At 44.9% G+C, this 27,086-nt stretch overlaps 2 protein-coding genes across 12 annotated transcripts in view; one reads left to right on the top strand and one right to left on the bottom strand.

Annotated features, from left to right (window-relative positions):
- Positions 1-10,874, top strand: part of LETMD1 (LETM1 domain containing 1) — a 40,342-nt gene extending 29,468 nt beyond the window's left edge. Inside the window, exons 1-9 of one of the 6 annotated variants that reach the window (XM_004453677.5) lie at positions 2,036-2,186; positions 2,723-2,874; positions 4,523-4,638; positions 5,251-5,333; positions 7,168-7,354; positions 7,478-7,579; positions 7,684-7,836; positions 8,741-8,837; positions 9,190-9,497. In XM_004453677.5, the coding sequence (XP_004453734.1) occupies positions 2,065-2,186; positions 2,723-2,874; positions 4,523-4,638; positions 5,251-5,333; positions 7,168-7,354; positions 7,478-7,579; positions 7,684-7,836; positions 8,741-8,837; positions 9,190-9,386 (1,209 nt within the window). In that variant the 5' untranslated portion in view covers positions 2,036-2,064 and the 3' untranslated portion in view covers positions 9,387-9,497. Of the gene's footprint in view, positions 1-2,035; positions 2,439-2,722; positions 2,875-4,522; positions 4,639-5,250; positions 5,334-7,167; positions 7,355-7,477; positions 7,580-7,683; positions 7,837-8,740; positions 8,838-9,189; positions 9,498-9,805 lie in introns of those variants that run through there. The other 5 variants (XM_004453678.5, XM_071218887.1, XM_004453679.4 and 2 more) reach the window with 5 other exon arrangements.
- Positions 10,875-11,556: 682 nt separating this feature from the next.
- On the bottom strand, positions 11,557-26,572 carry CSRNP2 (cysteine and serine rich nuclear protein 2). Of its 6 annotated transcripts, none has more exons than XM_058308221.1 (6): positions 26,267-26,518; positions 21,842-22,034; positions 21,438-21,674; positions 19,953-20,212; positions 16,539-16,835; positions 11,557-14,987 (listed from the first exon to the last, which is right to left on the bottom strand). In XM_058308221.1, the coding sequence occupies exons 3-6, from the start codon at positions 21,586-21,588 to the stop codon at positions 14,064-14,066; spliced, it is 1,632 nt and encodes a 543-aa protein (XP_058164204.1). In that variant the 5' UTR covers positions 21,589-21,674; positions 21,842-22,034; positions 26,267-26,518; the 3' UTR covers positions 11,557-14,063. The 6 variants fall into 6 exon arrangements, with proteins under 6 accessions (XP_058164204.1, XP_071074987.1, XP_058164206.1 ...); XM_071218886.1 differs by having other exon boundaries at positions 21,438-21,512; positions 26,267-26,514; XM_058308223.1 differs by having other exon boundaries at positions 21,910-22,034; positions 26,267-26,514.
- Between the last annotated feature and the right edge of the window lie 514 nt (positions 26,573-27,086).

The following is a 27,086-nucleotide window of genomic DNA, read 5'->3' as shown; positions in this document are numbered from 1 at the left end:
TCCACAGAGAGAGTAATGTGCAAAAATGTTGAGGCAGAAAGTTGTTTGGCCCACTGTAGAACTGAAAGGCAAAGATTCTAAGCATAGAGAGCTAAGGGGAAATGACACCATGAGATGAGGTTGGAGAGTCTGGCTGAGGTCAATAATGCAAGGCCTTGTAAAGGCCAGGTTAAGGAGTCTGACCTTTATTCTAAGAGATAGAAAACATGAAAGGTTTTTATAAAGGGGAGTGACAAAGCTCAGACTTGCCATTTTAAAAAGCTCTCTCCAGCTGCAGCATAAACTGGTTGGAGAGAGGCAAGAATAGATGGCAGAGAAACAAGGAAAGAGGCCATCAGTAATCTAGACCTGAGGCTAGTAGCCTGGACTAGAGAAGTGACAGCGAAGATGGAAGGAAACTGGCTGAGTGAAGAAACAGTTAAATGGGATTAACCAATAAGACTGTGTGTGTTGGGAGGAAGTGGCAGGATGGGGAGAGGCAGCGGTCAATTATTTGAGAAAGGAATGAATGAATTCCTGCGTTTCTGCCATATTCTTTTACTGCATGGAATGCCTTTCCTCTTCTCCAGTTCTCCAGGCACAGTTCCTTCCAATTTCCTCCACAAAACTGTCCCTTGATTGATCTTGCCCTCTTCTTCCCAGGATTGTTCTACAATTTTAGAGCTGAACAATCTTGAGACATACATAGTTTAGAGGACTTGGAAACTGCCTGAGGACAGAGACCTTGACTGAACTTTTCATCCCACCTACCTAGTAGAGACTTTACCATTCCCATACTTACAAAAATTATGGAACGATCATAAAATAGCCATGCTAATATCTGTGACCCATGAAACACTATACAGATGTGCGAACTTTCACAACAATTTTCTTCTTGGGTCCTCACAGAACTCCTTTAAAATTGGTACTATTACAGAGGAAATAAACTCAGGGCTAAAGTGACATGTCCAAAGTCACACACACTGAAGGAAATGGTAGAGCTAAGATTTGAACCTAGATCTGGTTCCAAAGGGGACGGTCTTTCTCCATGTCGGTTAAATATTCCTATGTACCCAAGAGGACTGTCCATTCTTGAAGGCAGCTAAGACCCAGTTCCTGGGAATCCTTCCCAGTTTCAAGCATTAACTAATTTATTTAAAAAATGTTCACCGAGTACCCACTATGTGCCAGGCATGATGCTAGACCTAATGTCGGAGGAAGAGCAGTAAGCAAGACAGAGAAGGTGATTGTCCTCAGCCTAGTTGAGGGGGCCGGCCGAACAAGAAAACAAATGAATAAACAATATAAATGATAAGAGCTATAAAGAAAATACCCAGGGTTACATGAGACAAAGTGTGTCCTTCTGGAGGGTGCCACTTATGATAGGGTTATTAGAAAAGGTCTCTCAGAAAAGTGATATTAAGCCAAGATCCGAGCTACAGTTTCAGGAGGCGCTTAACGAAAGGCCTTCTCCCGCCGACCTAGTTCGGGAAAAGTCAACAAAATGAAAAAGTGTACTTAGGCCGCACGGGGGCCGCTCCCAGGCCTCCAACCTCCGCCGCCAGGATGTGACTGGGATTCCCTGCCTAGTGAGGCTGCCACCACTAGAGGGCACCGCGGGTCCTCCCAGACCCCAGGGGGCGCCACGGCCTGAAGAATTGCCAAACTGGCACCGGGCACTTAAGATGAAAGGGATCAAGGCCCCGACGACCCGGGTATGGGCGGGCGGAAAACGGCGGAGCTGGGAAGCTCTGAGACCCCAGGGAGTCGCGAAGGGTCACGAGGCTCTTGAAGGAGGGGACGTCCACGGGATCACACGACCCACCACTGGCATACACCCTCGCTCCGTCCGGGACAGCCCATTTCCGGCGCCTTTAATCCAGGACGTCCAGGCTGTGTCCAATCCTGGTTCTTCTTCCGCATTTAGTACTTGAGTCCGTCTCTCGCCGGGCTTGCTTCTGAGCCGAGAGGCCTATGGCTACCAATCAGCAATCAGAAGAGGCGCATGCGTCTTCGAAGGAACGCGACGCACGGTGAACTTTGACCTGAAAACAACCTCGCCTCACCCCCTCCTTCTCTATTAAGATGGCGCTCTCCAGGGTGTTCTGGGCTCGCGCTGCTCTGTGGGACTCGGCGGTCATCCCTGGACTTTTGGTCACCCGGAGGCTTCAACTTGGTCGCTCTGGTCTGGCCTGGGTGGGCCCTCGGTGAGGGACCTGCAGAGAGAAAAGCATTTTTGACTTGCAGACCCTTCCAGGGGCTTAACCTTGCTTGCACGCTGTCCAGAGCCCCCTTAATTCTCCGGGTTCTTCGGCCGGGCCCGGGATTTTTATTTTCCTGCTTATGATTCGCACCCTGGTTCCGGCTAATAACCTGGCCTTCTAATTCTCAGTACACCACATTGTCTGATTCTGCGCATGTCTTGAACTCATCTTTCAGCCTCGCGTTTTTCGGCTCAGGTTATTGTTAATATCTCGCTCCCACCTCTCTCTGGCCTTAGCCTGCGACCCAAAGTGCCCCCCAGGCCTTGCGCTCTCTCCACACTCAGAGCACTCCCTGACACTGCCTGAGTCTCCCTCAGTTTGATTGCTTATCTCTCCATGGCATCATGACCATCTTTGGATTTCAAAAGTTTCAGGTCCAGGCATACATTCTTCGAGGCTGGTGTTCTACAGTAGGGATTTGAGGTCTGAGAGGGCTTCCAGGGCTGGTTCCCAGACAGTCTCTCTGATCTTCCTTGTAGGTCTTCAAAGCTTCATCTCTCTCCAAAGGCAGACCAGAAGAGCTGGATTTCTTATGTCGTGACCAAGACAAAAATGATTAATGAGAAATACCATCGTTTCTTGGATCGTCATTTCCCCCGCTTCTATATCCTGTACACAATCTTCATGAAAGGTAAAAACAAATAAAATAGAAATCCCTTGAGTCAATGTCAGAGAGTTAGATTCTAAGTAAGATTATTTGCAGGTTCTGCTTTGGGGGTGAGAGCTGGAATATCTTCTGCTTCATAAATGCTTGAACAGTAAACTAATCCTTATACTTTAGTGCTTCTTGAGGATGTTTCTAGAAAAATGTCATGGGAAACAACTGACAACACCCCTGGGGGCAATATAGAATATAGGTTATTCTCGCATTTAAGTTTTCTTAACCATACATTTGAAACCATACATAGTAGAAATTGTAATGCACGGGCAGGGATCCGTGGCTGCACAAACCTGCTCTGTGATCTGTCAGTTGACTGGCCCATAAAAAATTTGGTTTGCTTGTCACAAATCTATATCCTATTGGTGGAAATAGTGCTGCATATATTTGACTTCTGAAGGTCTTGGCTCAAAGCAGAGTCCAGCCAGTTACTAGGAGATAGTACAGTGTTGAGTGTCTGCTCTGGAGCCTTACTGCCTTGGTTCAAATCCTGGCTTGTTACTGGCCGTGGAATTGGACTAGTTACTTAACCTCTCTGTCCATTGGTTTTCTTATCTGTGAAATGGAGATAATAATAGAATCTAGCTCTAATAGTAGAACAAGGCTGTGAGAATTAAATAAATCAATACATGTAAAGTTCTTAGAACAGGTCCTGGTTCATAATAAGTGCTCAATAAATGTTAGTTATTAGTTGTTATATTCTATACTTTTTACCATAGCACCAATTACAATAAACTACTACATTGTGAATTCTGAATATTATTATAGTTATTACTAGTTTCATGCATGCACAAATTACTTATCCTTAGCTGTAAAGTAGAGATAAGAATGCCTACTTTTCTGCTCCCATATCTACCCCCAAGTTTGTAATTTAGGATCAAATGAGAAAAGAGTCTGAAAGCATTTTGGTCAGTTTGTTTTTAACCTTTTATTATAGACATTTTTTGAAAGTATGCAAAAGTAGAGAATATATAATGAACTTCTGTGTGCTGAATCTCACTTTAACAATTATCAACTCGTGGCCACCATTCTTGTTTCATCTATATGCCTGCCTTCTGGATTATTTTGAAGCCAATCTAGATACCATAACATTTCATTCATAAATATTAAAGCATTTTTAAAAACTAAAGTACTAGATAGATGTACGCATCATCATGAATGATGATTTAATATGCAAATCATAGAAATATATTGAATTACAATAGTTATAAAAATATTCCAGAGAGGAGATGAGTAAATGATATTTAGTTGGGGAATACATAGAGTTAATTGAGCAAGGCTTCCTGGGGGTAGGGAGTTTTGAATCTTGAATTTTAAAAGTGAGTGAGTAATTAATGAATCAGAAGAGGGATGTCATTCCAAAGTAGGTCACATAAGCCTAATCTGGCTGGAAGAGAGGTGATGTACTCGGGGTGGACTGGGGTGTATGAAAAAAGAGATACGGGTTGAAGTCAGAAGAATTTCAAGTTACCTAGTTTGAAGCTTTAATTTATTTTATTAAGAGTAGGGTTGGGGAGGGACAAATGTGTGTGTGTGTGCATGTGCGTGAATATGAAGTAGGAAGCTGAGGTAAGATTCAAACTGGGATAACATCACACTCTGCTCTACTTTAATGAGGCAGGATTGCAGATGTTATGGGCTGATGCCAAAAAGGCTAGAAGAATAAAGACAAATATGTTGAAGCACAATATAAAGTTTCATCAACTTTCATACCGGGAGATGGAGCATTTGAGACAGGTATGGGCCAGGGAGCAGGTATCCAGAAGTTCATGGTGAGATAAATAAAATGAATGAGATCTCAAATTTTTTCTTTCCTCCATTGTTCACTACTGATAAGCTTTTGCTTTTTGCTGTGAGATCAAAGTATTGAACTGAATGAGAGCTTCAGATCGTCAGAATTGGGTTAATTCAGAGTTGTAACCCTCCATAGAAGACCTCAAAAGAGTTTCTGGCACACTTCATGAATGAAAGTATAAACGCTTAAGTGCAGTTGATTTCTATACATATAAAAATCTGGAAGGATTCAAAGGGCAGCAGGAAAGTAGTATTTGGTGGTGACTTGGTGGATAGTTTTGGAGCTGCAAGTAAGAATAAAGGACACATTTTGCAGATCAGAAGAATTCACTGAGGGATTTGGTTTGTCCAGCCTACTTCTAGACATTATTTGGGATACAAAAGAGAATAAATCAGAGTTCTTTCCTCAAGGAATTTACTATCTAGAGGTAGATAGAAATAACCTTGATCCTTTTGTGGGTTTTGAAAGAAGTTTATTGCACATCGGGGTGGAGGGATTGTCCATGGTTTTAAGAGCTTACCTGGTTTAAAACTGCCTCTTTTTTTTTTGCTTAGTTCCGCCGAGACGTTGCCAAGTGTCTTTTCCTAGGTATCATTTCCATTCCACCCTTTGCCAACTACCTGGTCTTCTTGCTGATGTGAGTACAGACTTTGTTCTCCCCAGCATTTTGAAGATATATAGCTTTTTTGTTAAAAATTATTTTAGGAAGAGCTCTTCATTTCAGGAGCTAGGCAGAGATTATCACACTTCCCATTCTAATCTTGTCATTATCTCAAGGTTTGTAAATGCCACTAAGTAACACCTGGGTGACCGGGATATATCACAGCCATAGATACAGAAGGCTAGATTCTCCCTATCTTTTAGCTGCCCTTGTGTGATGTGAAATAAGATAATGACCCTCTCTGTAATCCCTAGAAGCAGTAGTCTAACCCCTGAGGGGCATAGCAATTTGAGACAAAGGTTTTCTTCAGGAAAAAAAATGCATTTCATATTTTGATAACTTATATATCTTTATTATTATTCTTCATATCCAAAGGTGATACTTCTAAACTAAGACCTCATATATTGTTCCACTTATAATTTGTTGCATAACAACTCCAAAGCTTAAAAGCATAAAACAGCCACCATTTTCATGATTTTGTGGGTCAGGAATTTGGGCAGAGCTCAGATGGATGACTGATTTTTCTTTTCCATGTGGTATTTTTTTTTTTAAGATTTATTTATTTATTTATTTCTCCCCTCTACTCCCCTCCATCCCAGTTGTCTGTTCTCTGTGTCTATTTGCTGCATGTTCTTCTTTGTTCGCTTCTGTTGTTGTCAGCGGCATGGGAATCTGTGTTTCTTTTTGTTGCATCATCTTGTTGTATCAGCTCTCCGTGTGTGCGGTGCCATTCCTGGGCAGGCTGCACTTTTTTTTTGCGCTGGGCGGCTCTCCTTACGGGTGCACTCCTTGCGTGTGGGGCTGCCCTACGCAGGGGACACCCCTGCATGGCACGGCACTCCTTGCGTGCATCAGCACTGTGCGTGCGCCAGCTCCACACGGGTCAAGGAGGTCCGGGGCTTGAACCACGGACCTCCCATGTGGTAGACGGACGCCCTAACCACTGGGCCAAGTCCGCTTCCCTGTTTCATGTGGTATTGACAGAGGTCCCTCAGTGGTATTTAGCTAGTGAATGGACCACCAGCCTGGGGGAGGGGTCCAAGGTCATGCGTATGTTTCGTGCATTTGGCTGGAAAGACTGGAAGGTTGGAACTGTCCAGAAAAATGCCTACATTTGGCCCCTTCCATATGGCGACCACAGGGTATGTGGACTTTTTACCAGACAGCTTAGAACTCCCAGAGTGAGTGTTCCAGTGAATAAGAGAGAAGTTGCATGACCTTTTATAATGAGCCTTGGAAGGTATGTAGGAACCACTTCTCTTCTCTTCTGTTGGCTGAAACAGTCACCCAGATTCAAAAAAAGGGTACATAGATTCCATTTCTAAATAAGAGAAGTGTCATAGCATTTGTGGCCATGTTATAAAACCATCACACTTTGGATCATTTTGTTTTAAACAGATTTTTTATCTTTTCCATACTGAGTATTCATAAGGGCTCTGCTACAGTTCGAGATGGTCAGCATCACATTCAGTGTCTAGCTGTGTCTGCAACTCTGCCCAACTCTGTCCAAAGCATGCTCTGCACTTGCTTTAGTTCAGAAGGAGTCATTTTACCTGATTGTGGCATGCCAAGGTGTTCCACTACTGCTTTCTTTCACATACCTCAGCAATGTTGCTGGAAATTGTGTTTCAGTGTATCTTTAGACTTTGTCTGAGACTCACTTGGGAAAAAGAACAGTGAGACAGAGAGCTAGTGTCTCCATCTCTTCTTCCTAGTATTCATGTCTGCCAAATGCTTTCTTAGCTCACTCTGAAAGATGCCACTTTGAGCAGGAAAGTGTGATTCCTTTTCCTTTTCCTTTTCCTTTCAGGTACCTGTTTCCCAGGCAACTACTCATCCGGCATTTCTGGACTTCAAAGCAACAAATCGATTTCTTAGATATTTATCATGCTCTCCGAAAGCAGTCCCACCCTGAAATCCTTAGTAGTTTAGAAAGGGCCATCCCTCTCATTTCCGATGCAGGACTCCGGTGGCATCTAACAGAGCTATATGCCAAGGTATTGCCCTAGCTAACCACTCCTACAAAACAGGAATCGTGTTAGATCCAGCTTGTACTGAAACTAGGTAAGAGGGTTAGTCGAGACCTTCCTAACATCTAACAATCTTTTACCTTTCCTAAGCTCCAGCATGGTACCCACCCAGCAATAAGTGATATCCTGGCTCTGAGAGAGTGCTTCTCCAATCATCCTTTGGGCATGAACCAGCTCCAGGCTTTGCAAATGGTGAGTGCTTTGAGACCTCCTTTCTACACAGCATTGCCTTGCTTCACACCTTTGCTTGAGATAATAGTATGTTGACTGTCTCCTCCTGTTCTGTTGGGTCACAGAAATCTTTGAGCCGGGCCATGCTTCTCACACCTCACCTGCCTTCTTTCTTGTTGAGACACCGTTTGAAGACTCATACCACTGTGATTCACCAACTGGATAAAGCTTTGGCAAGGCTGGGGATTGGCCAGTTGACCGCTCAGGAAGTGAAATCAGTAAGAGCTTGAATGTAGCATCACCCCTCTACTCTTGGTGGACTTTTTAGCTTAGATGAATCTGGACTCCTTGTCTTGCTTGTTATATCAAAGCCCAAGCTCTTTATTCTCTCTCCTCATTGCTATGTCTTTTTTTCAATGACCTTAGCTAGTGAGAGGGAACTTCCCACAGTAATTTTGGTTTGTGTTTTTTCCTTCTGGCACTTCAGAAACCAAAGAGACTATATTTTAGATTATATAGGCTTCTTTCCTTGTCATTTCATCCATTGCCAGTTCGTGGACTCTGACTCCAATGTTTGAGCAGTCAAGGGAAACTGAAACCTTTCCAAATTGCCATGGTGAAAGTTTTCTTGTGGGGATGGGTGTTTTAGTTTCTTAGGCTGCTTAAAGCAGATACCATGAAACGGACTCGGTTTAAACAATGGGAATTTATTAGCTTACAGTTTGAGACCAAGAAAATGCCAAAATCAGGGCAGCATCAAGGTGATGCCGACTGGCTGCTGGCAATCCTTGGTGCCTCTGCTACATGGCAAGGCACATGGCAGCATCTGCTGGTCTCTCCCTTTTCTTCTGGGTTTCGTTGCTTTCAGCCTCTTGCTTCCTTGTCTCTCTCTCTCTCTCGTATTCATTCCATTTATAAAGGACTCCAGTAATAGGATTAAGTCCTATTCTGAAAGAGGTGAGTCACACCTTAACTGAAGTAACTTCATCAAAAGATCCTCCTTACCCCACAGGAATGGATTAGATTTAAGAACGTGTTTTTCTGAGGTACATACTGCTTCAGACCTCCACATTGTGCTTGTAATTTTTTAAAAGGAGATTTAGGATTATATGTGAATTTCTTCTTTCTTCCTTCGCATATTCACTCTGTGGTTATTAAGGACTGTTTCTTCTGGGCTTGTAGGCTTGTTACCTCCGTGGCCTGAATTCTACCCATGTTGCTGAAGACAGGTGTCGAACTTGGCTGGGAGAATGGCTGCAGCTTTCCTGCAGCCTGAAAGGTAAGACAAATCCCTGTGGTTATGCCACTGAATTCGAACCGTATTTCATTCTGAATAATTCTGAGGTTATTTGGGGGGTTTCTGTTGAGTACTTGTGAGGCCCTGCCTAACATGTGTCTAATTGGAGTGGTCAAGACTCCCATGCTTAACAGGGGCTGTCAGGTAACCAGTAGACTCTAAGACCAGAGGGAGTGGTGGGAACTGTGGGGAACCAAGAAAGAGGCCATGCTGGTTGAAAGCAGTTTCTCAGCCTAGCACTACTACTGACATTTTGTTGGGGGGCAGGGGGGTGGGGGTTGGTGCCCAGTGCATTACAGGATGTTTAACATCATCTATGCTCTCTACCCACTAGATTTCAGTAGCACCCATTCATCTCCAGTAGTGACAACAAAAAAGGCTCCCGACTTTACCAAATATCCCCTGGAGAATGGGGGAAGAAAGCGGCAGGCAAAAGTGCCCCAGTTGGCAGTCACTAAAGGCATGCAATTTCAAAAGAAAACAAAAACACTCTATTGGCTAAATAAAACAGTATCTGAGTGTTGGTATTAGGCCTGTGTGTCTCCTGAGTACAACCTTTGGCTAGGTCTTAATGTTTTCTAACCCTTTGGGCATCAGGGAAGGCCTCCTAATCTCATTGGAGCTGAGAAACATCCCCAAAGCACCAGCCTCTACCAGAAGAAGTGCAGTGTGACAGTGGTGGTTAGTGCCATTAACATCTCTGAGTTCTCTGTGCCCATCACATGAGAATCAAAGAATAGAGGATGAGCTGATATGAATACATAGTAGAAGGAAAGGAAGCAAGCACACTGGGGCTGGAACGAAGCAGGGAGACTTTGAGAGCAGTAGCCTCTCATTGCCACACCTCCCCGCACATGGCTTCCTGCCTCCAGTACCAAGCCCTGTACACCAAGGCAGTTAGAAGGCAAACTACTCCCTGGCCAGATCACTAACATTGATGGTGTTTGCAGAAGCCGAACTGTCCCTTTTGCTGCACAACGTGGTCCTGCTTTCCATCAACTACATTGGGACAAGGCGCTGAATGAACTATGGAGTGGATGGCATTGTCCTGCAGTCACATAGTTATAGCAGCGTGGGACCAAACAGCACTTGTCAGCAGAGTCTGTGTGCGTTGCACTGTTAAGTGTGTGGGAGGCAGAGGAGCAGGTGCCAGTGGCCTCACAGTGTGGTACCTGTGTGGGAGCTGTAGGCATTCCCCTCATAGCTAGAGAGTGAAACAAACCCTCTTTCCAGGGGTGGCCCACATGAGCTATCATTTCATCTCCCTCACAATTAGCTGGAGCTAGCAACCAGTGTCCTGCGAGTTTACTTTGTGTTAAGTTCAAGTCCTAGGACGTGAGCTTTTTCCCCAGGTGGGGATCCTTATTTGGCCTAGGACCATCACTGCCATGTGCTTTACAGCTGTGTTTGTTAATGAGCAGTTTTGGCTGGTGAGGGGAACAGCTACTTAAAGTGGGGCACTTACATCCATGCATGTACTTCGATGCACCCCAGTCCTTTGTAATATGACCAAAAATAGGGAATTTTCTGGTCCCCCTCACTGGCATGAGATAACCACTTCCTTTCCTTTCCAAATCCTTTAAACAGTATGGTTAACCTTGAATTTTTTTTTTAAAGTTCATAACTTGTGGGAACATTCTACTAGAACAGAGAAAAGGAAGGATGAGTGCTTCTTGAGCCCTCCCCCAGTGTTTACAGCCTTTACTCCTCTTGTCTTAACTTCTGGGCGCAGTACAGCCCCTTTGGATCTTACAAATTCTTTGCTACCTCCACTGTGTTGCAGTGAGCCAGCTGTAACTGTCAGTGGCTGCCTTCTTTGGGCCATGGATCAAACTCGTTAGGTACGAACTATTGTGCAGCCCGGTGAGACTGGAGAGGTCTGCATCAAGAGCGAGAGAGATAGTAAGTTGGGTTTAGCTTTTGTATGTGTACACCAATGACTTGTAACTTACTGTAAATGCATGAAACACTGTTTTTAAACCTAAGTAAAGACTGACTGGAACCAGTTGCTGGAAATTACTTATGCATACTCTAATCATTTTGCTAAGGCTCCTTTTACAAGACTGTTGTAACCTAACTCATGGGAAAACAAGTGGTTAGACTAGAACCTTCTGAGGGGTTGGCAGTTATAAAGGAACTGATTTGAAGTTGAGCCACTTGATGGACATTTTAAGGTGTTAACCAAGAATGGAGAACTTCATGTTTTTGAAGTAAGTGGAATTACTAAATGGAAAAGAGTAAGGACTAAAGATAGGGCAGAGCTCGAACAGGAGTGAAGCCTGCCTAAGCTGAAGAGGTGAGCGACACATGCACAGGCCAATCAAGCAAGTCAAGCTCTTGTCTCCAGAGACTATTGTATTTTTCCACCATAAAATGGATTATTCACGATTTCTATTTTAACTCCTAACTGAGTTAGTTTTATGTACAAAGCTGGAGAAGCATCCTTTCTCTAACACAAGGGTTCTTAACAAGGGGTCAATGAGCTTGAATTTAAATTTTTAAAAAACTATTTTTCTCATGGGGGTGTGTTGGTATGGGTGTGATATATTTATTAAATAATACACAGGATAGTGTGGACTTAGTAAGGGGTCCATGGTTTTTACCTGACTGGCAAAGGGGTCTATGGAACAAAAAGGTTAAGAACCCCTGCTCTAACAAGTAACTGAACTGTGGCCTGCCAAGATAAAGAATAACACATCAATCTTTTGAATATTTCTTTAATATTACATTTAAATATTCTCTTTTAAATACAGCATTATCACAAAGTAAAGGACCTAAAAGGCAAAAAAAAAAAAAATTTTTTTTTTTTTTCAGAGAACCAGACAAGCTTTGGATTCACATTGAAAATACTACCTGTATACAGTATGTAAGAAAGGAAATAAGAAAATAATAAGAGTTGCAGTCATTTCTTTTATCTAGACAGAGCAGGTTGAAGTTATCTGCTTCTGTGGTCAGTGGCCTAGCTTCCTAGCAACCATGAGCTACAATTCTCCTGTCCAACTCAGGTAGCACCAGAACTGAGATGGACTAGGCTGTGAAAAAGGCCCTTTGCTTGACAAGACAGTTAATGCTAAATATTAATATTTAGCATTCAAAAGCTTGGGATCAGTGTAAGTTGCAATTATGGTTAATGAAGAGATGGACTTACATTAAGAAATTAGTTTTTCAGAAAAATCAAAAATATCTTGTGAGTTGTAAAGAGATCTAATAATTACAAATTCAAACTCCTGGTCTGATCTCAAGGCTCATGGCTCTTGCTGAGCAGCTGGAATCCACTGTCCGGGAGTAGGCTGGAGCCTTACTGAGGCAGCGCTATGTAGAGCTCAACAGCCCCTTCCAATGCAGACTTTCAAAAAGATTTGAGGGTACCAAGCTAAAGTGGGGGAGTATAACTCAGTTTGTAACAGCATCTAAATTTCAGGTGTAAAAGCACAAAAAAATCTGTTTTGTGAGGCTTGGGGATGGGGGGAGATAAAGACCTATGTCCTTAAGAACTTCCCTGCAAACATAAAACCAATCAAAAACAGGAATGAATAGGAGGCAGAGAGGGTTGAAAAAAGATTTGTCTCTATTAAGTACAAGACCTTCCAGGCTCAGAGTTTAGAGATCTTATAGATGAAATGCTGCTGTGACATACACAAATGTTTAATGTACCAGGACTTTACTATCCCTCAAGAAATGGCTTTATGAGCAAGATATATAGGAACAATTCTTTCCCCCACTCCCCCAAAAAAAAGATTTTCACTTTTTTCTTTTCTGATTAAAAAGCCATACCAGAAATGAAGCACGATATAAAGGATGATGAAGTATTTTGCTCCCTACTACACCCAATTTAAGAGAGGCAAAGATAACTTTGCTAACAAAAGAATTCAGTGGTATTCGATGGAACAGATCCTTGAACATAAGCTGGACACAAGGACAGGAACCATATCCTCCCTGACAGAGGTAAGAGCTGAATTCAAGTCCCATTCTATAATCTTCAAAGGCTATAGTCAGATTTGAATCGTTTGGGACCTGGAAGTTGCATGTGGGATTTTGGAATGGGTTTGGCCTCCAGTTTTTAATATATCATCAGGGTGTAACAAGTCCAATAAACATTTGCAAACCGCCAGTTCTTTGGGATGAACTGGAATAGTTTAAGGATTCTCTAACCCTGTATATCCAAGGACTGTGAGGGTAGATAAAGAAAAAACCATAAACTAGCTGGTAACCTTGACTGCCATATCCCACATTCCATTAAAGCTCAGATCTCCTGGGGGAAGGGCAACAAAAAAACCTGGGTGGAAAGCAAACATGGCACAAATAAAGGCATCCTCTTTCCAGATGGCAGCCTGTTCCTGCTGCCTCCTTTGGACATAGATTTTAATGCTCCAGTAAGCCTCCCATGGGATGTGTGAGCCCCGACCTGAAGCTGCCTGACAGCTTGTGTTAGACACATACAGAAGACTCAGGCTCTTTATGCCACATTCCCATCCAATTTCTCTCTCTCTTCAAAGGATAAAGGACCGGGAGTAAAAAGACAAGTTTAATTCTAGTACCTACGAACATGTGAAAGAAACAATTCAAGTTACAGACCAGGAATCCCCACTGTGGGGAACAGGTCAGAGAACACCAAACATGTCAAATATTAACTTATTTACCAAACAGGGCGGGAGAAGGACAGGTTCTATTTGTATGAATTCCTGGAAGCTTTGTACAGAAGCAGCAACCCTTCCACCCCCCTCCCCTCAAGATTCAACTAGATGACATTTCCACTTGTATACTGTGATACTCCGAAATGGGCTATCAGAGTAACCACTGAGAAAAATGTGCTTGTACCCCACCTGGAGCTCAGGAGAGGAGAAGGGATGTCATGCTGCCATGCTGTTCTTCACGTTCTGGTCCCTATGTAAAGAATAGCTGCTTGAATTACCCAGCTTCTGTGAGATCCCAGTTCTTTGTTCCAATGGCCCAGAAAGAGTATCCGGCACTCTGCAGACTCATCTGCCCCAAGATCCTGCCCCCAGACCAGAAATGGGGCCGGTCTCCTTGGTTCTGTATCCGTTTTAAAAAATACTTGTACAAACAATCCTTTCCCACCCGCTTCCCATAGACCCCAATAAAATAACGGGAGCAGCAGCTGCTTCTACAGTTTTGTTTTGAAATGGCGTTAGATAAAATAAGGGAATAAATAGAGAAAGGGTACGAGGCTGAATCTCCATTCCCACATCACACTGTCATAGGGAGTCCTAGGGAGGTGTCCTCGGGGGGCCGGTCCTCGCTCTGCTGTGAGGTCTTCTCTACCCCACAGCCCTCTTCATTGTCCGTGTGGAAGGGAAGGTTTGAGGGAGCCCAAGAGGAGTGGAAGTCATCATTCTCAATCTCCTCAGGGTTACAATCTTCAGGCAACAGGGCTTCCAGAGTGGGGCTTGTCCCCACCTCTGATTTACAGAGGGCAGCTGGGTCTGTGGGGCTACAAGCCACCAATGAGGTAACAGGGAGAGAGAAGACACTCAGATCCTTCTCTTTGGGGAAAGACGGTGGGACTTCATCTGTAGCAGGTTCTCCTTTCACCCCCAAGACTGGCCTCTGCTCCACCTGATAATAGACCAAGGGCCCACTGTTCAAGTAGGATGGGCTGTTCACCGTTGAGGCAGCTGGGTGGTCTGAGTTCTCAGCAAAGCACAGGACGGAGGAGCCTGGGGGCAGCTGAGCCTGGATGAGAATGGGGGCTGTGAGACCTGGGCACAGCTCTTCAGGAACTGCCAAGGGCTCCTCCAGGATGCACACACCCAGGCTCTCAATGCTAGAGTCCAGGCTGGCACTAGAGCCGCTGGAGTCTTCCTCCGCCTTGAGCCGCTCCAGTTCCTCTGCACTCTGCAGGTGCATTACTGCTGTCTCATTTTCAGCAATGAACTCCTGGAAGTCCTGCGTCTCAGAACCCTGTGCTCCTGTGAGGCTGCAGCTGGCAGCAGGTGAGGGCTCCTCGTCTGGGGCTGGCGGGCGGCTCACCTGCCGCTTGCTCTCCAGCTCCAGCTTCATGATGGTGTGGAGGTAATGAGTCCGGACCCGGATTGGGTTAAATTCAATGCGCCCAGCCATGTTCCCACAGCCATCGCGGGAGCAGCCGCATGGAAAGGACATACGATCCACCTAAGGAAGGAGACAAGGGAGTTGAGACGTTCGAGATTGGAGACATTAGCTGGCAAACAAAGGCAGATGGGATTGGAAGTCTTTTAAGAAGAGAAGCAACCAGTTCAAAACGTAACATGCAGAGCACTAGATGGGCATTATCAAACCACTTGCATTTTAATTCCAGCTCAGCCATTAATTAGTGGTATGGCCCCAAGAAGGTCATTATCTTTCTGGGACTTGGTTCCTCTTCTAAATAAAAGGTGGGCAAAACTCAGGTCAAAGGGCCCTTCCAATTAAAAAGTCCAGGGATAACCACTGAAATTGAATTGCCTCAGAGACCTTTCCAGAGCTTAACTGGTTTACTGAGACGAAACAAAAAGGCTGGAGCCCAAACCTACTGTCATCTACAATCACAAGCATGGCAAAGTGTCTGGAAGATCTTGCTAGTCCAAAGCAAAACATTCTGGGGGAACTAAGCAGAAGTGCCTTAGTTTGCTAAAGTGCTAGATTGAAGGTTCAAACAAAGTTAACAGCCAGCTTTTCACTACCTGTTCATTTCTTCACTGAGGGTTGACGAGGGCAGTTTATTTCTGAAACAGTTACCAAGAAAATTAGCTTGCAAACTAGAGATATCTGGAAAGAAAATGCTTTTTACCACCTTATTTCCCTTTTGGATCCCCAAAACAGAAAGAATACACATACCAAATAACAGTATTAAAAAACTGAGTAGGCAAGTAAGCATGTACAATTACACAATGTCTTCCTACAACATCAACTTGTAGAACTCTCCATTCCAGTTCCACCAAGTCTTAGGACAGTTCTCAAGTCTGTGTTTAACAGACTGATTCATTAAGGGACTTCAGTCTGAAAAGCACATTTGGCCAGATCCACTATAGCTATTTGTTACCTATCTAAAAACAAAAAGAAAAGGTTGGTTAGGATAAATTCAACCACAAGGAGTCAGCATCCTTTTCTAAGACATCCTCAGTATAAAAGTTCCTGATAAATTTCATTCTTTAGGATGGTACTGCTGATTTCAACTGAAATAGGTCCTCTCCCCTTGCCAGAAGACTAGCAAAAGGGAGATGATTTCTCTCTTGCAGGATACTATGGATGTAAGCTCTGCCAGACCAAGTGTGATTCTGAATTATAGGCTCTGAAAGCTATTGTGATTTCACAAAACTGAAGTAGAGGCACTGTGAATAAATGTTTGCAGATAGAATCTATAGGCCCACCTCATTCTTCTATACTTCCCTTTATATCAAGGAGTCATTGAACATTTAAGGAACAGCAACGAAATGTTAAAGGTACTAACCCCTGTTCCTTCATTTGCTGACAGCTGCTTCCTATCACCCCAGAGATGTGAAATGCAGAAAAGATAATAGGTTATCTCCACAGCCTGACAATCCCATTTTCTTTGTTGGTGAAGGAGGGCTGTGGAACTGGGGAGTGAGCAGTCACAGTTCTGAGGAACCCACCCCTGGATGGGTGGCCTGTGTGCTCATTAGCACCCCACCACACTGCTCTGACCCTGGTTCAGCTCTCCCTCTCAGGCTGCCTTGCACTTACCTGGCATTTAATCCCAGCCTGGCTACAGGCACACGCTTCTGGGTCACAGTACAGTCGACAGTCACAGCCACATTCTTCCCGTGACAGGCGGATGGCGCGAAGTTCTTGTTTCTCTTCAGCATCAATGCGGTGAACCCCAGAGGCCCTCAGCAGGGCCCGTCGCCGTTTAGTGGGCAGAGGTTGCAGGAAGAAGTAATCATCCACCTCCACGTTTTCCACATCGATATCTTCATCTGAAACGTCATCCAGGGTCAGGCCATCAGCCTCCACTGACTCTACTGTCCCATTCTTGGTCAGCTGACAGGAGAAAGGAAAGGTTAACCTGTGGACAGCACAAGCGTCCTCATGGTGCTCTAGAGCAGCAGTGTCCCACGGGCCGTTCTGCTACAGTGGAAGTATCTGGGCTGTCCAGTACAATAGCCACCAGCCACATGTGGCTGCTGAGCACTAAGATTGTGGCTAGTGCAACTGAGGAACTGAAATTTTAGTTTTTTCAGTTTCAAACTTCTTTTTATGGATAGAAAGATCAATATTTTAATATCCTCCCCAAACTTAGTTTCTTTTTTTTCCCCTTTATTTTTAAAGAAGATTTAGATTACATAAATGTTATATCAAAAATATAGGGGATCCCCATATCCCTTCCCCCCTCCCCCTCAATTAAACTTAAAAAGCTGCATGTGGCTCCTGGCACCCTACTGGATGGCACAGGTCTTGAGCAGGAAGAAGGAAGTCTTGTGCAGCTCTAACACCATCGACCAAGAACATCACCTGAGTCTAAGTTTCTCAAACCCCTGCCTCATCTTCCCTCTCAGACGATAATCTATACCCATAAACGTATCCTCTACTCCTGGACTTGTCTCCCTGAGCTTAGGCTCACTTGCCCTCACCACAGGGAGAAGGTGGTATATCACCTGCTGGATGCTCCTCAGGCTGCAAGGTCAAGGGAGGATTTTGAGGAAAACACCCTTCAACCTGTACCTTACAGACCCCCAACCACAATCTGGGGAAGAAAATGGTACCTTCAAGTGCAATACAAGGCACCAGATTTTCTTCAATGACACTGAATCCCTATAGTGTGAACAACTATCTGTACATACACATAAAGAGCTTCATTTTATTGGGGGAAAATGCGCCAATTATTAACAGCTATCAAAGACCTTGCTTCTAACCCAGGGCCTGGAAAAAAACTTACTCTTTCTCCTTTCTAATCTTTTTTTTTTTTTTTAATTTCAAAGAAAAGCTGAATCTGAGTGTAGGGTATTATATATAATACTGACTGTACTACGTACAGGCATAATTCTGGGTTTTCTGGGCTAAGGTGGATAGAGAAACCTGGAGAGGGAATCTTAGTGAAGGTCAGGTTGAAGACAATCTATGGCTAAATGAGTTTTGAAAACTCACTGGAGAATTCAAGCACAGAAAATGAGGCCTCATAATCCCCAGAGTTCTGGAAGCTACAAGCAGGATAAAGCCAAGTGACTAGAGACTTTGGTCTATTTCATCAGACAACCACAACGTAGTGCTGGTAAAGGAACAGTTCCTGGGAGAGATGAGATGTGATGCAACAGACCTGGGTAATAAGCTACACACCAGGGTTTTGTTTTTTCGGTTTTTTTTTTTTTTTTTAGGGAAATGGTGAAGAAATGAGGAAAAGACTAAAGCAGGGTTTCTTGGGGTTTCCCGGGCTGTTATTTCTATCCCACAGGCTAACTACAAGGAGCCCTTTTGTAGACTTAGAGTTGGTTCCTGTCTGTCACCAGGGTGGGCCTCCTCTGGATTACCATCTCTCCTGTTAGCCTCTCAAAGGAAAGAGATTAGAGATGCAAGAGAAAAAAGTCCATGTAGACATGAAAATTTAATATATCATGATAGAGGTGGCATTGCAAATCAGTAAGGAAAGAGTCTTTTAGCCATTGGCAATACCATTTCAAGATTCTTTTGAAAAGAAATAGATTCTCAATTCATACTACTCATAACAATGAATTCCATATAGATAAAAGGCCAAAACATAAAAAAATAAAATAATATTAGAGAAATTTTAGGTAACTAAACTGTAGAACATCAAAGAGGAATTGGTGGTGGCAGCCCAAAAGAAAAATAAACAGATGGCATATGAGATGTGAATATGTATTTTTCAGTCCGACTGCCTCCCCTACAGAGTGCTATAGATAGGAAAAATTTTAAAGAAGAGAGTAAACTGGGCCTTGGGAGGACAAAGTAAGGGTTTTCTCTTGACATAAAAAGATATGTTAGATGTTGCCATAGCTGCTGTTGGCTAACTCCTGTAACTCAGTCTGGGTTTGCCTGCCTTTGCCCCTAGTTGGTATCCTGTTTTGACAGGTCATTCCACTACCAGATTTAGGAGATTGGATGTTTCTTCTATAAAAAGGAAAGAAAGCCTTCACTGCAAATGATGAAACAGTGTTCATTTGCCCAGCTGTTGCTATAGCAGCAGGAAGGTGATGGCATCAGGGATGGAATTTCTCAGACAGAAGTTAGGGAAGCCTGTATGTTCTTCTAGTTAGAAAAACAGGTGTAAGGCTTTAGGAGTAGGTTGAGGGAAGCAGACATAGAGCTCTCCAAGGGAGAAAGGAATGACATCTGGCTAGCTTATAGCCTGTACCTCCAGTTCTCCAACCCTACCATCTTCTGGTGTATCCATCAGAATTTCATCCAAGACCCTAGACAGGATGCAGTCAGCTGTTTTAATATGGGTCAGCATAATCTGGGCCCCAGAGAATGTTGGCCAGGCCTAAAGCAGTGCTCTCTAAAGTTGGAACCAGGAATTCTGGGGAAATTTTGGGGGACTGGTGAACAGTGGTAAAATGGCAAATGGGCAGCTTATAAAGTGCCTTCTGAGAAGCTTGATCTTCTCCCAGCCCCTTGTCCCTCCTAACTTGAGGAGTTGGCACTATACCAGATGGCAGGCACAGTGCTACACAACTCTTAACTACTTAGTAATATTGTTGCACCTAGAAAGAGATTATCTAGAGTTGATGAGGGTTATAGAAACAATAGGACCCCTTCAGAGAATGTAAAAGATCTAAAGCTTGTTCTATGCATCAGGGCAGTGGACAAATATTTGACAAGAAATTGAATGTGCTTCCTCGAGTTCCAGGAGTGGCAGACTTAAATGCCTTCAGGTATTCACACTGATACTTCTACAGATTTTGTTGGCGGGAGTAAGGGTAGGGAAATCTAGGGAAGCCATTTTGCTATCTCTGGTAGACTCCCTGCCAGAGACAACAAGGGAGCTCTGGATTGAGATTTGATTCCAAATCCCAGACTCCTCTTTAGAAAAACCTGGGTGGGAATCTCTTCATGCCAAGGACAACAGTCAAATCAAAAGACCTGAATGGTTCCCCTCTGTATCCTGGCACGTGGAAAGGACTAAATCCCAGGCCCCTTAGGCACCTTCATCTTCTTGGCATGCAGTTTCTCCTCTTTCAGGTGCTCCCGAAGAATCTCCCGATGGTTCACCTCCTGCTCTTGCGCAAACTCACAGAGTGTATAGCTCCGTACAGAGTTATGGCGCTGGGCCATGCCCAGAGAGCTGCCACCCTGGCTGGGCACGCTGGTGAATCCCTGGCGCCGGGCAAAGTAGTACACAGTCACCTGGTCAAAGCGTACATTCTTCCTCCGCAGCTGCTTCTGCCGCTTCAGGATGGATGTGGCTGAGAGGAAGGGAGCAATAGCAGTGTTACCAACCCAGAAACGGCCTGTTTGGGGACCTCCCTCTTTCTCGCCCACCTAGGCTCTCAATTCTTCTCCTCCAAATGAGCTCCCTGTACCTACAGGCCTTTCTAATTTTCAAAATCATAAATACATAGTTGGTTAAGACCTGGAACATCAGCGGCTCCATACCCCTGCCTCCAGACTGACTTCTACTTAGATGACCACGACAACTACTATTTTCAGACATCAGCTGGGAAGATGATCTCTAGGGAATCTTTCCAGGATATAATAGTATGTTGCTGCACCATTCAATACAGTAGCCAATGGCAGTTTAAAATTAAAACTAAATAAAATGTAAAAATTGAGGGAGTGGGTGTAGCTCAGTGGTTGAACGCCTGCTTCACATGTTTGAGGTCCTGGGTTCAATCCCCAGTTTCTCCTAAAAGAAAAAAAAATTTAATTCAGTTCCTCAGTCACACTAACCACATTTCAGGTGCTCAACAGCATATATGGCTAGTAGCTCCACAGAGGACAGTACAAATACAAAACATCTCCATCACAACAGAAAATCCTTTCGGACAGCATGAATCTACCACAAACATTTTCTAAGGGGCCAAAGCTTTTTTGGTTAAGATTTGGAGGCCATAAGGTCTCTGTTGCAACTGTTCAACTCTGCTGCTGTAATGTGAATGTAATCACAGACAATATGTAAACAAATGGACCTGGCTATGTTCCAATAAAACTTTATTTACAAAAGCAGGCAGCTGGCCAGATTTGGCCTGCAGGCCAACCCATGATCTATAATATCAGAAGTTCTTTCCAAGAATAAATTGAACCATAAGAACTAAGAACTCTGGAGTTGCCCAGTTATCCAGGCAGTGAGCATTTAAGTCCTGCTAGAGCTACTATTTCTAGAACTCTATGGGACTCTAGTGGGAAAGGGTAGAGCCCCAGACTCCTTCTTCAACTGAATTCAACCCATTCAGACACCCACTAACCACAGCACAAGTAATATCAGCTGGAATAAATCAGGCTCGAGTTCATATTAGAGCAAAGAGGTCCCAGAAAGCAGGATTGTGCTAAGAGTAGGAAAGATTATGGTTAAGGCCAGATCCCCAAACTGGGTAGAAACTGTCTCAAGGACCTACAGAATTAGAGTTACCAGCTGGGCTCCTGATGCTTGGGGTATATGGGTGCGGACAGTAGGGGGAGCAGCTCACTCACGCGTGAAGCTGGCAGTCGTAGGAGGGTTGAGGCTGTCGCAGCTGTCAGCACTGTCGCTGCTGGAGATCTCATCATCTGAGTTGGAAACCGATGAGCCCACATCCACATCATCAAACTTCCTTTTGAGACCCGAGCCCGTGAATGCATCCATTGGTTTCAAAGGGGTTTCCTTGGGGAGCCCACCACGTTGGCCCCAGAGCCCCTGCTCACCACCAGCTAGCCAGGCGCATTAGGACTCTGCCCAGGGGAGAAGAGGAATCAGGATTCCTGTCTTAGGAGAGTCCCCTCCCAAGTCTACACGCATGCTCTCTAACTGAAGAAAGCAAGCACCTGAGCTAGCACTGACGCCTGGGTCTCTGGAGACTAGGTCATTTCTCTCCTGACTGCGGCCAACATTCTCCTACCTTTTGTTTCCCCTCAGCCCCTCCAGTCTCAGTCACTCTTAGAATAATGAGATGAGTAGCAGCACCACCTCTCCCAGAGGATTAAGGCCTTTGGTTCCAAGCCAGCTGGGCTCTAGGCTTCATTAGCCCAGGGATACCAGTAGCTGCTCTTCTGATCACACAGGAGATCTCTCCAAGGGGCCAGTAGGAGGAACTGGGGATCAAAGGCAGAATTAGGATTTGCCTAAACCTAGACTAGACCCAATTATATTTCCTGATAATATAGTCTGGCAGTTCCCAAAGTGTATACCTTAAGCACACTAGTTCCACGGATATTAATAGCTTCTCCATGGAAATAGGTCTGTGTCAAAACAGTAGAAAACTGTTTATGGCAGAACCTCTTGAAAGTCTTTAAATTTACAAATGAGCATGTGAAGGGTGAGGGGAAACAGAGGATGCAAGGTGTCAAACCTGAATATGGAACCCTTTGTTTCCAGGGTGTCTTTGGGGGCAAATGATTCCTGGAGTACACTTTGGGAAATACTGCTCTAGGCTCTCAATTTCTAAAGACAGCAACAGCCAGGAAAATTCACCCAAAGCTTCACAAGTGTAAAGTATCTCACCACACTCCTAAAAAGGTCAAGTTGGGTACTAAAGAACTGATGGAAAATTAGAATCTGCACTGGCTCAAAACCCAGAATCCTTCCCAGTCTCGTACCTCTCCATAAAATAGGGGCTATCATCATCCTCTGTGCAAATAAAAACTTAGCTTTATAATCCTAGCCCTCTGCGAAGAGACCAGGAAGGGAGAACAAATAGCAAAAGAATGAATTTATTCTGGCTGCATCACTGTGGCAGGCGGCGTTTTCAACGTGTGGTCACACCGTCACGGAGCCTGAGATCGTCTACCCCCGAGGTACAAATCTTTCTCCTCTATCTTTGGATTTAAGTTCGAGCAGGACATGAATCTGCTCCGCAGAAATGCTGTCAGAGCTGGAGCCATGTGTGATGAGGTATGAAGCCTCCCTAGCTTTGCCTCAGTAATGCCAGAATCTCCCCAGACAATGATCTCACTAGTTGCTAATTATGCAGCAGGAATAACAACACTGCCCAGAAAGAAAGGGCTGCATTACTGCAGAGCAGCTACCCAGAATATACTGTGGTGTCAAGAGATGCCTGCTACAGAGCTATTCTTCTGGATTCTCTCTCCTGGAAGTGATTTACCTGCTCTTGGCTCAACTTGGACCTAGTAAGTGCTTCAGAGAAGATATTTCCTACCCTAATCCATCTATGCAGATTTCATCAAAATGTACCTAAGAAACCTCAGCCAGCATAGGTCTCAGTCAAGCACATTCCTGAAATCTGGCCAGGAAGGAAAAAATAATCAAGAATTGTAATTAAATTTTAAAATGAGCCCAAAATACCAGTTTTGTTCTTCAGGTTACTGAGCCTACGATCAGAAGTCAGATTCCTAGGACATGGTAAGAATGGAGAGAGCCGAGGGCATTTTCATGGGCTACAATTTTAGCTGGATTTAAAACTTAAGATTTCTCATTCCATTCTACTACTGGGGGAGGGGCTTGCATTTTCGTGCATATATATGGTGGGATTTTTCTCCCCCATTTAATAGATACCTTGTTAACCACATGAGAACTCAGACTGAGCTAAAAATCTGCTTTCCCAGAAAGGGTTAAGTCACTGCTTCAGTTTTAACTGAGCTCCAGTTAGTGTGGCTACTAGGAAAGGGGCTCCTTCCTCAGTCTGGAAGCACTCAGGGACTTATGATTGCAAGCAAATGTGCACGCCTGTAGTTTGTTCAGGTGTCCTTTGCTTCCAGTAGTGTGTGGGTCCCCTTTGAAAATTTCTATTTAAGACCCAAATGAGCTTGGGTCTGGTCCAAAATCACCTTTCTTGCTAAATTTCTCTGCTGTTTTAACCCAGTTGCCCTCAAAACTATAATTTCTCTCGAGGTTACTTTTTGTGCACTTTGGTGCAGCAAAGGATTGTTGACTGTTTGTTCCATTCTCCTCGTCCCCTTCTTCTATGTCTTCCCTACTTAGACTTCTGGAATAGTGGTTTCTGGACAAAAATAGGAGATAGGCGAGAAAGAAGAGAAAAAGAGAAAAAACGATGTGAAACCTAGGGAAAAATTTCCTTAAACCGCCTAATAAGCTGAATCTATGGCTATATGTGTAAATAATGGGCATGATGTCCTATGATCTAACTACTCCCTTAACTTAGATGCACACAGGAAAATCCTCAAGGAGACCTCACTGCTCTAGGTATCTCTCCGTCCTACCCAGGAGCACTTTTTCTGTCATTAATCCCATGGGGGGAGCAGGGATCTATTCTGCCCTGACAACCAATGTAACTGTAACTTCTAACCCAGCTCTCCTTGTCCAACTCTCTGATGTGAACTTGTCTCGTTGGATAAAGATGTTCACTGGGCACCACGTACAACAAACTCCCATCCACTTCCACAGTGGCCTGAAGAGATCTTTCTCTGCAGTAACTAGAATAGGTTTTACACTTTCTACTTGACCAAATTAATCTTTTTTCAAGCCACAATTAGAAATCAGTCCTTCTTTCTTCTCTTAACTACATTTGTAGAGGGATCAATGCCTGTGTTCAGAGATACACTTATCACAAGTTATACTCCAAGCACTTAAACTCATATAATCAAGGTGAAACTAGGGGTACAGGTTATAACTGACAGTTAACTGTCAAAATGACCAGCTCAACAAATGCTTTTGTAGAAAATGATGCAAACTTCGATAAAAGGTTTTAAATGCCAGTGAAAAGAAAGGTCAGCTGACATTCCTGGCTACATGCCTTATGGTCTTTTCTCAAGTGCTTCTAGCTGAACACGTCCCAAGGTGTACGAAATAGTTCAGACCCCCAGTATATAGAAGACATTAGGCCAGCACCACATGAAATACATCTGCCAGCGCCTCTGTATTTTAGGACTAGGTCTACGGTTTGTTTCTTTTTTCAGGGTGAGGTAGATTCCTGCAACCATTAACAAGCATCATAGGAAGACTAACAAAGGGATACACTATATGAAAAGTTTAGGTAATGTAAGTGCCTCTCTTACGTGAGTCCAAAATAATAAAACAAGGTCCATCTCTCAAGAGAAGGCCTCTCCACTGGGCTGGAACCCAATCTTTTACTAAAGGTCAAGGGACCAAAATCTCTGAAGATCATCAGGGCTACCATATTTAGCTGGGTTAGAGGAAGGAAGACTTACTAGGTGTTATGATAAACCTGAATAAAATGAACTGTCCTGGTTCTCCTTTTATAAGACACTGAGAATCAAATACTGAGAATTTCATAGATGCATGTGTCCTTGTGATCCCCATATTCAAGAACTTACTAAGCACTCAAGTGAAAGCATCCTAAGTTAGGTATTTAGAAAGCCCTCTCCTTCCCATTTTATCTATTCCAACACAAGGTTGGAATTGGCTTCCCATGTCTAAATACAACCGGGGGAACACTAAGATGTTGGTGGGAGAACTGAACATGCTGCTGCAGGAACACTGACTCTCAAGGAGATCCAGTCATTTATAACTGGCACACACCAACATCCTGGCTTTGGAGATTTGCAAGATGGAAAGAAAATTAGAATCAACTATGGGTTTACCTTGAACTGAAAACTACAGGACAAGGGGACAGTGTGACTCTTGGGGACTACTTCTAACGTGTCTTACTTTAGAATGATCTGTGTGTCAAACTGCTACTCTAATCCTCATTTAAAAGAATGAATCAAGACCAGGGCACTAAAAGGGATGGATGGCAGTCGGCTGCGTGTTAGGGCCTGTGAAAAAAAGATCAAGCTAGCAACCAGGGTAAGTGATGCTTTCATTTTCCCACACAACGCCAGAAAAAAAATGGGAGACGTCAGGAGCCTGAGCCGAAGGGACATGTCAAGTCACCAGTTCCTTTCAATGGACACCTCTGCTGAACCCTTCAGCTCTCGGCCCGTTTTCCTTTGATTCCTGCTCACCTTCCCGCTCACTCCGATCGTCTGCAGCCCCTACCCAGCTTTCCTCATCCCTTCCTGCTGCTGCTCACAAATTCCCAACCACTCCTCCCACATTTTCCTCTACTCCCCCTCCCCTTCCTTCACTTCCCTCCATCCTACATCATCTCCACTTCATTACGACTCGACCCTCTCCGCAATCTCGCCGGCTCCCGAGCCGCCCGCGGGCGTCCCCGGGCTGCCCCCGCAGCCTCGCCCGCGTCCCCGGTGCCCCTCGTTCCCACGCCTCTTCCCGGCTCTCTTCCTTCCCAGCTCCCCGCCCCCCGACCGCTCCCGTCCGAGCCTCCCCGTTTCTGACCCCTCCATCCGCAGGGCTCTGGGCTTGACCACTCCTCCACGGCCGCCAAGGGCCGATCCCGAGAAAGGACGAGGCGGCACCCTCCGCCCCGCACCCCCAGGCCCATTACCGGCCCCGCCGCAGCTGCCTCCTCCCGTGACGGTCTCGGCCGCCCCCGCTGCCGCCGCCGCCCTCGCACGGGTGGGCAGGAAGGAGGACAGAGCGTGTCCCGGCCCCGCGGCGACAGTCGGGGAGCTCCCAGGGCGGGCGGGCGGGCGGGGAGGGCGGCCGGCAGGCGGCGGAGGAGGCGGGCGGCTCCGGCACCTCGAGCGCCCCAGGCAGCAGCCGCCCAGAACCGCCCCGGCTCCGGCTAACAATAGGCTCCGGCTGCAGCGCTCTGGCTCTTATAGGCGCCGGCACGTCTCGGCCGAGCCTCGGGGCAGGCTGGGAAATGGAGTCTACGTACCGACCCTGCGCCCCGCGGCATGTCGGGAGTTGGAGGCGGCGAGGAGCGCAAAGCCTAGAACCGGCCGGCAGCCGGCTCAGAGGGCGACGTCACTGCTGCAGTGGACCCTGGGAAAGCGAGTTTGGGGCCGCTGCAGCCTTTTGAAGGGGAAGAGAGGAGACCCTCAGCTATAGATCTTCAAAGGACTAAACGAATTCTCATCTGAAGCTCCCATTTTCCTTTCCCCGGGGCATCGAGCTGCACTTCCTTGCCTAAGGAACAGAATCCCCCTTGTATCTTCTGGGGTCTTAGTGTTCAGCTTAGTCTTGCTGCAGCCTGCCCAAGATATATAGAGAAAAAATTACAAGCAACTGTCATTTATTGAGTAATCTCAATAATGTGAGACATTAAGTCTCTCATAATGTGACAGACTGATTTAGATGTTTTCTTTCAAAAAAAATTTTTTTTACACATTATCTCATTTTCACAACTTTGCAGTCCATTC

Source organism: Dasypus novemcinctus, chromosome 12, assembly GCF_030445035.2.
Source record: "Dasypus novemcinctus isolate mDasNov1 chromosome 12, mDasNov1.1.hap2, whole genome shotgun sequence".
In the NCBI taxonomy this organism is placed as follows: Eukaryota; Metazoa; Chordata; class Mammalia; order Cingulata; family Dasypodidae; genus Dasypus; species Dasypus novemcinctus.
The sequence above is the reverse complement of the archived record's forward strand: the minus strand, read 5'-3'. Positions and strand labels throughout refer to the sequence as shown.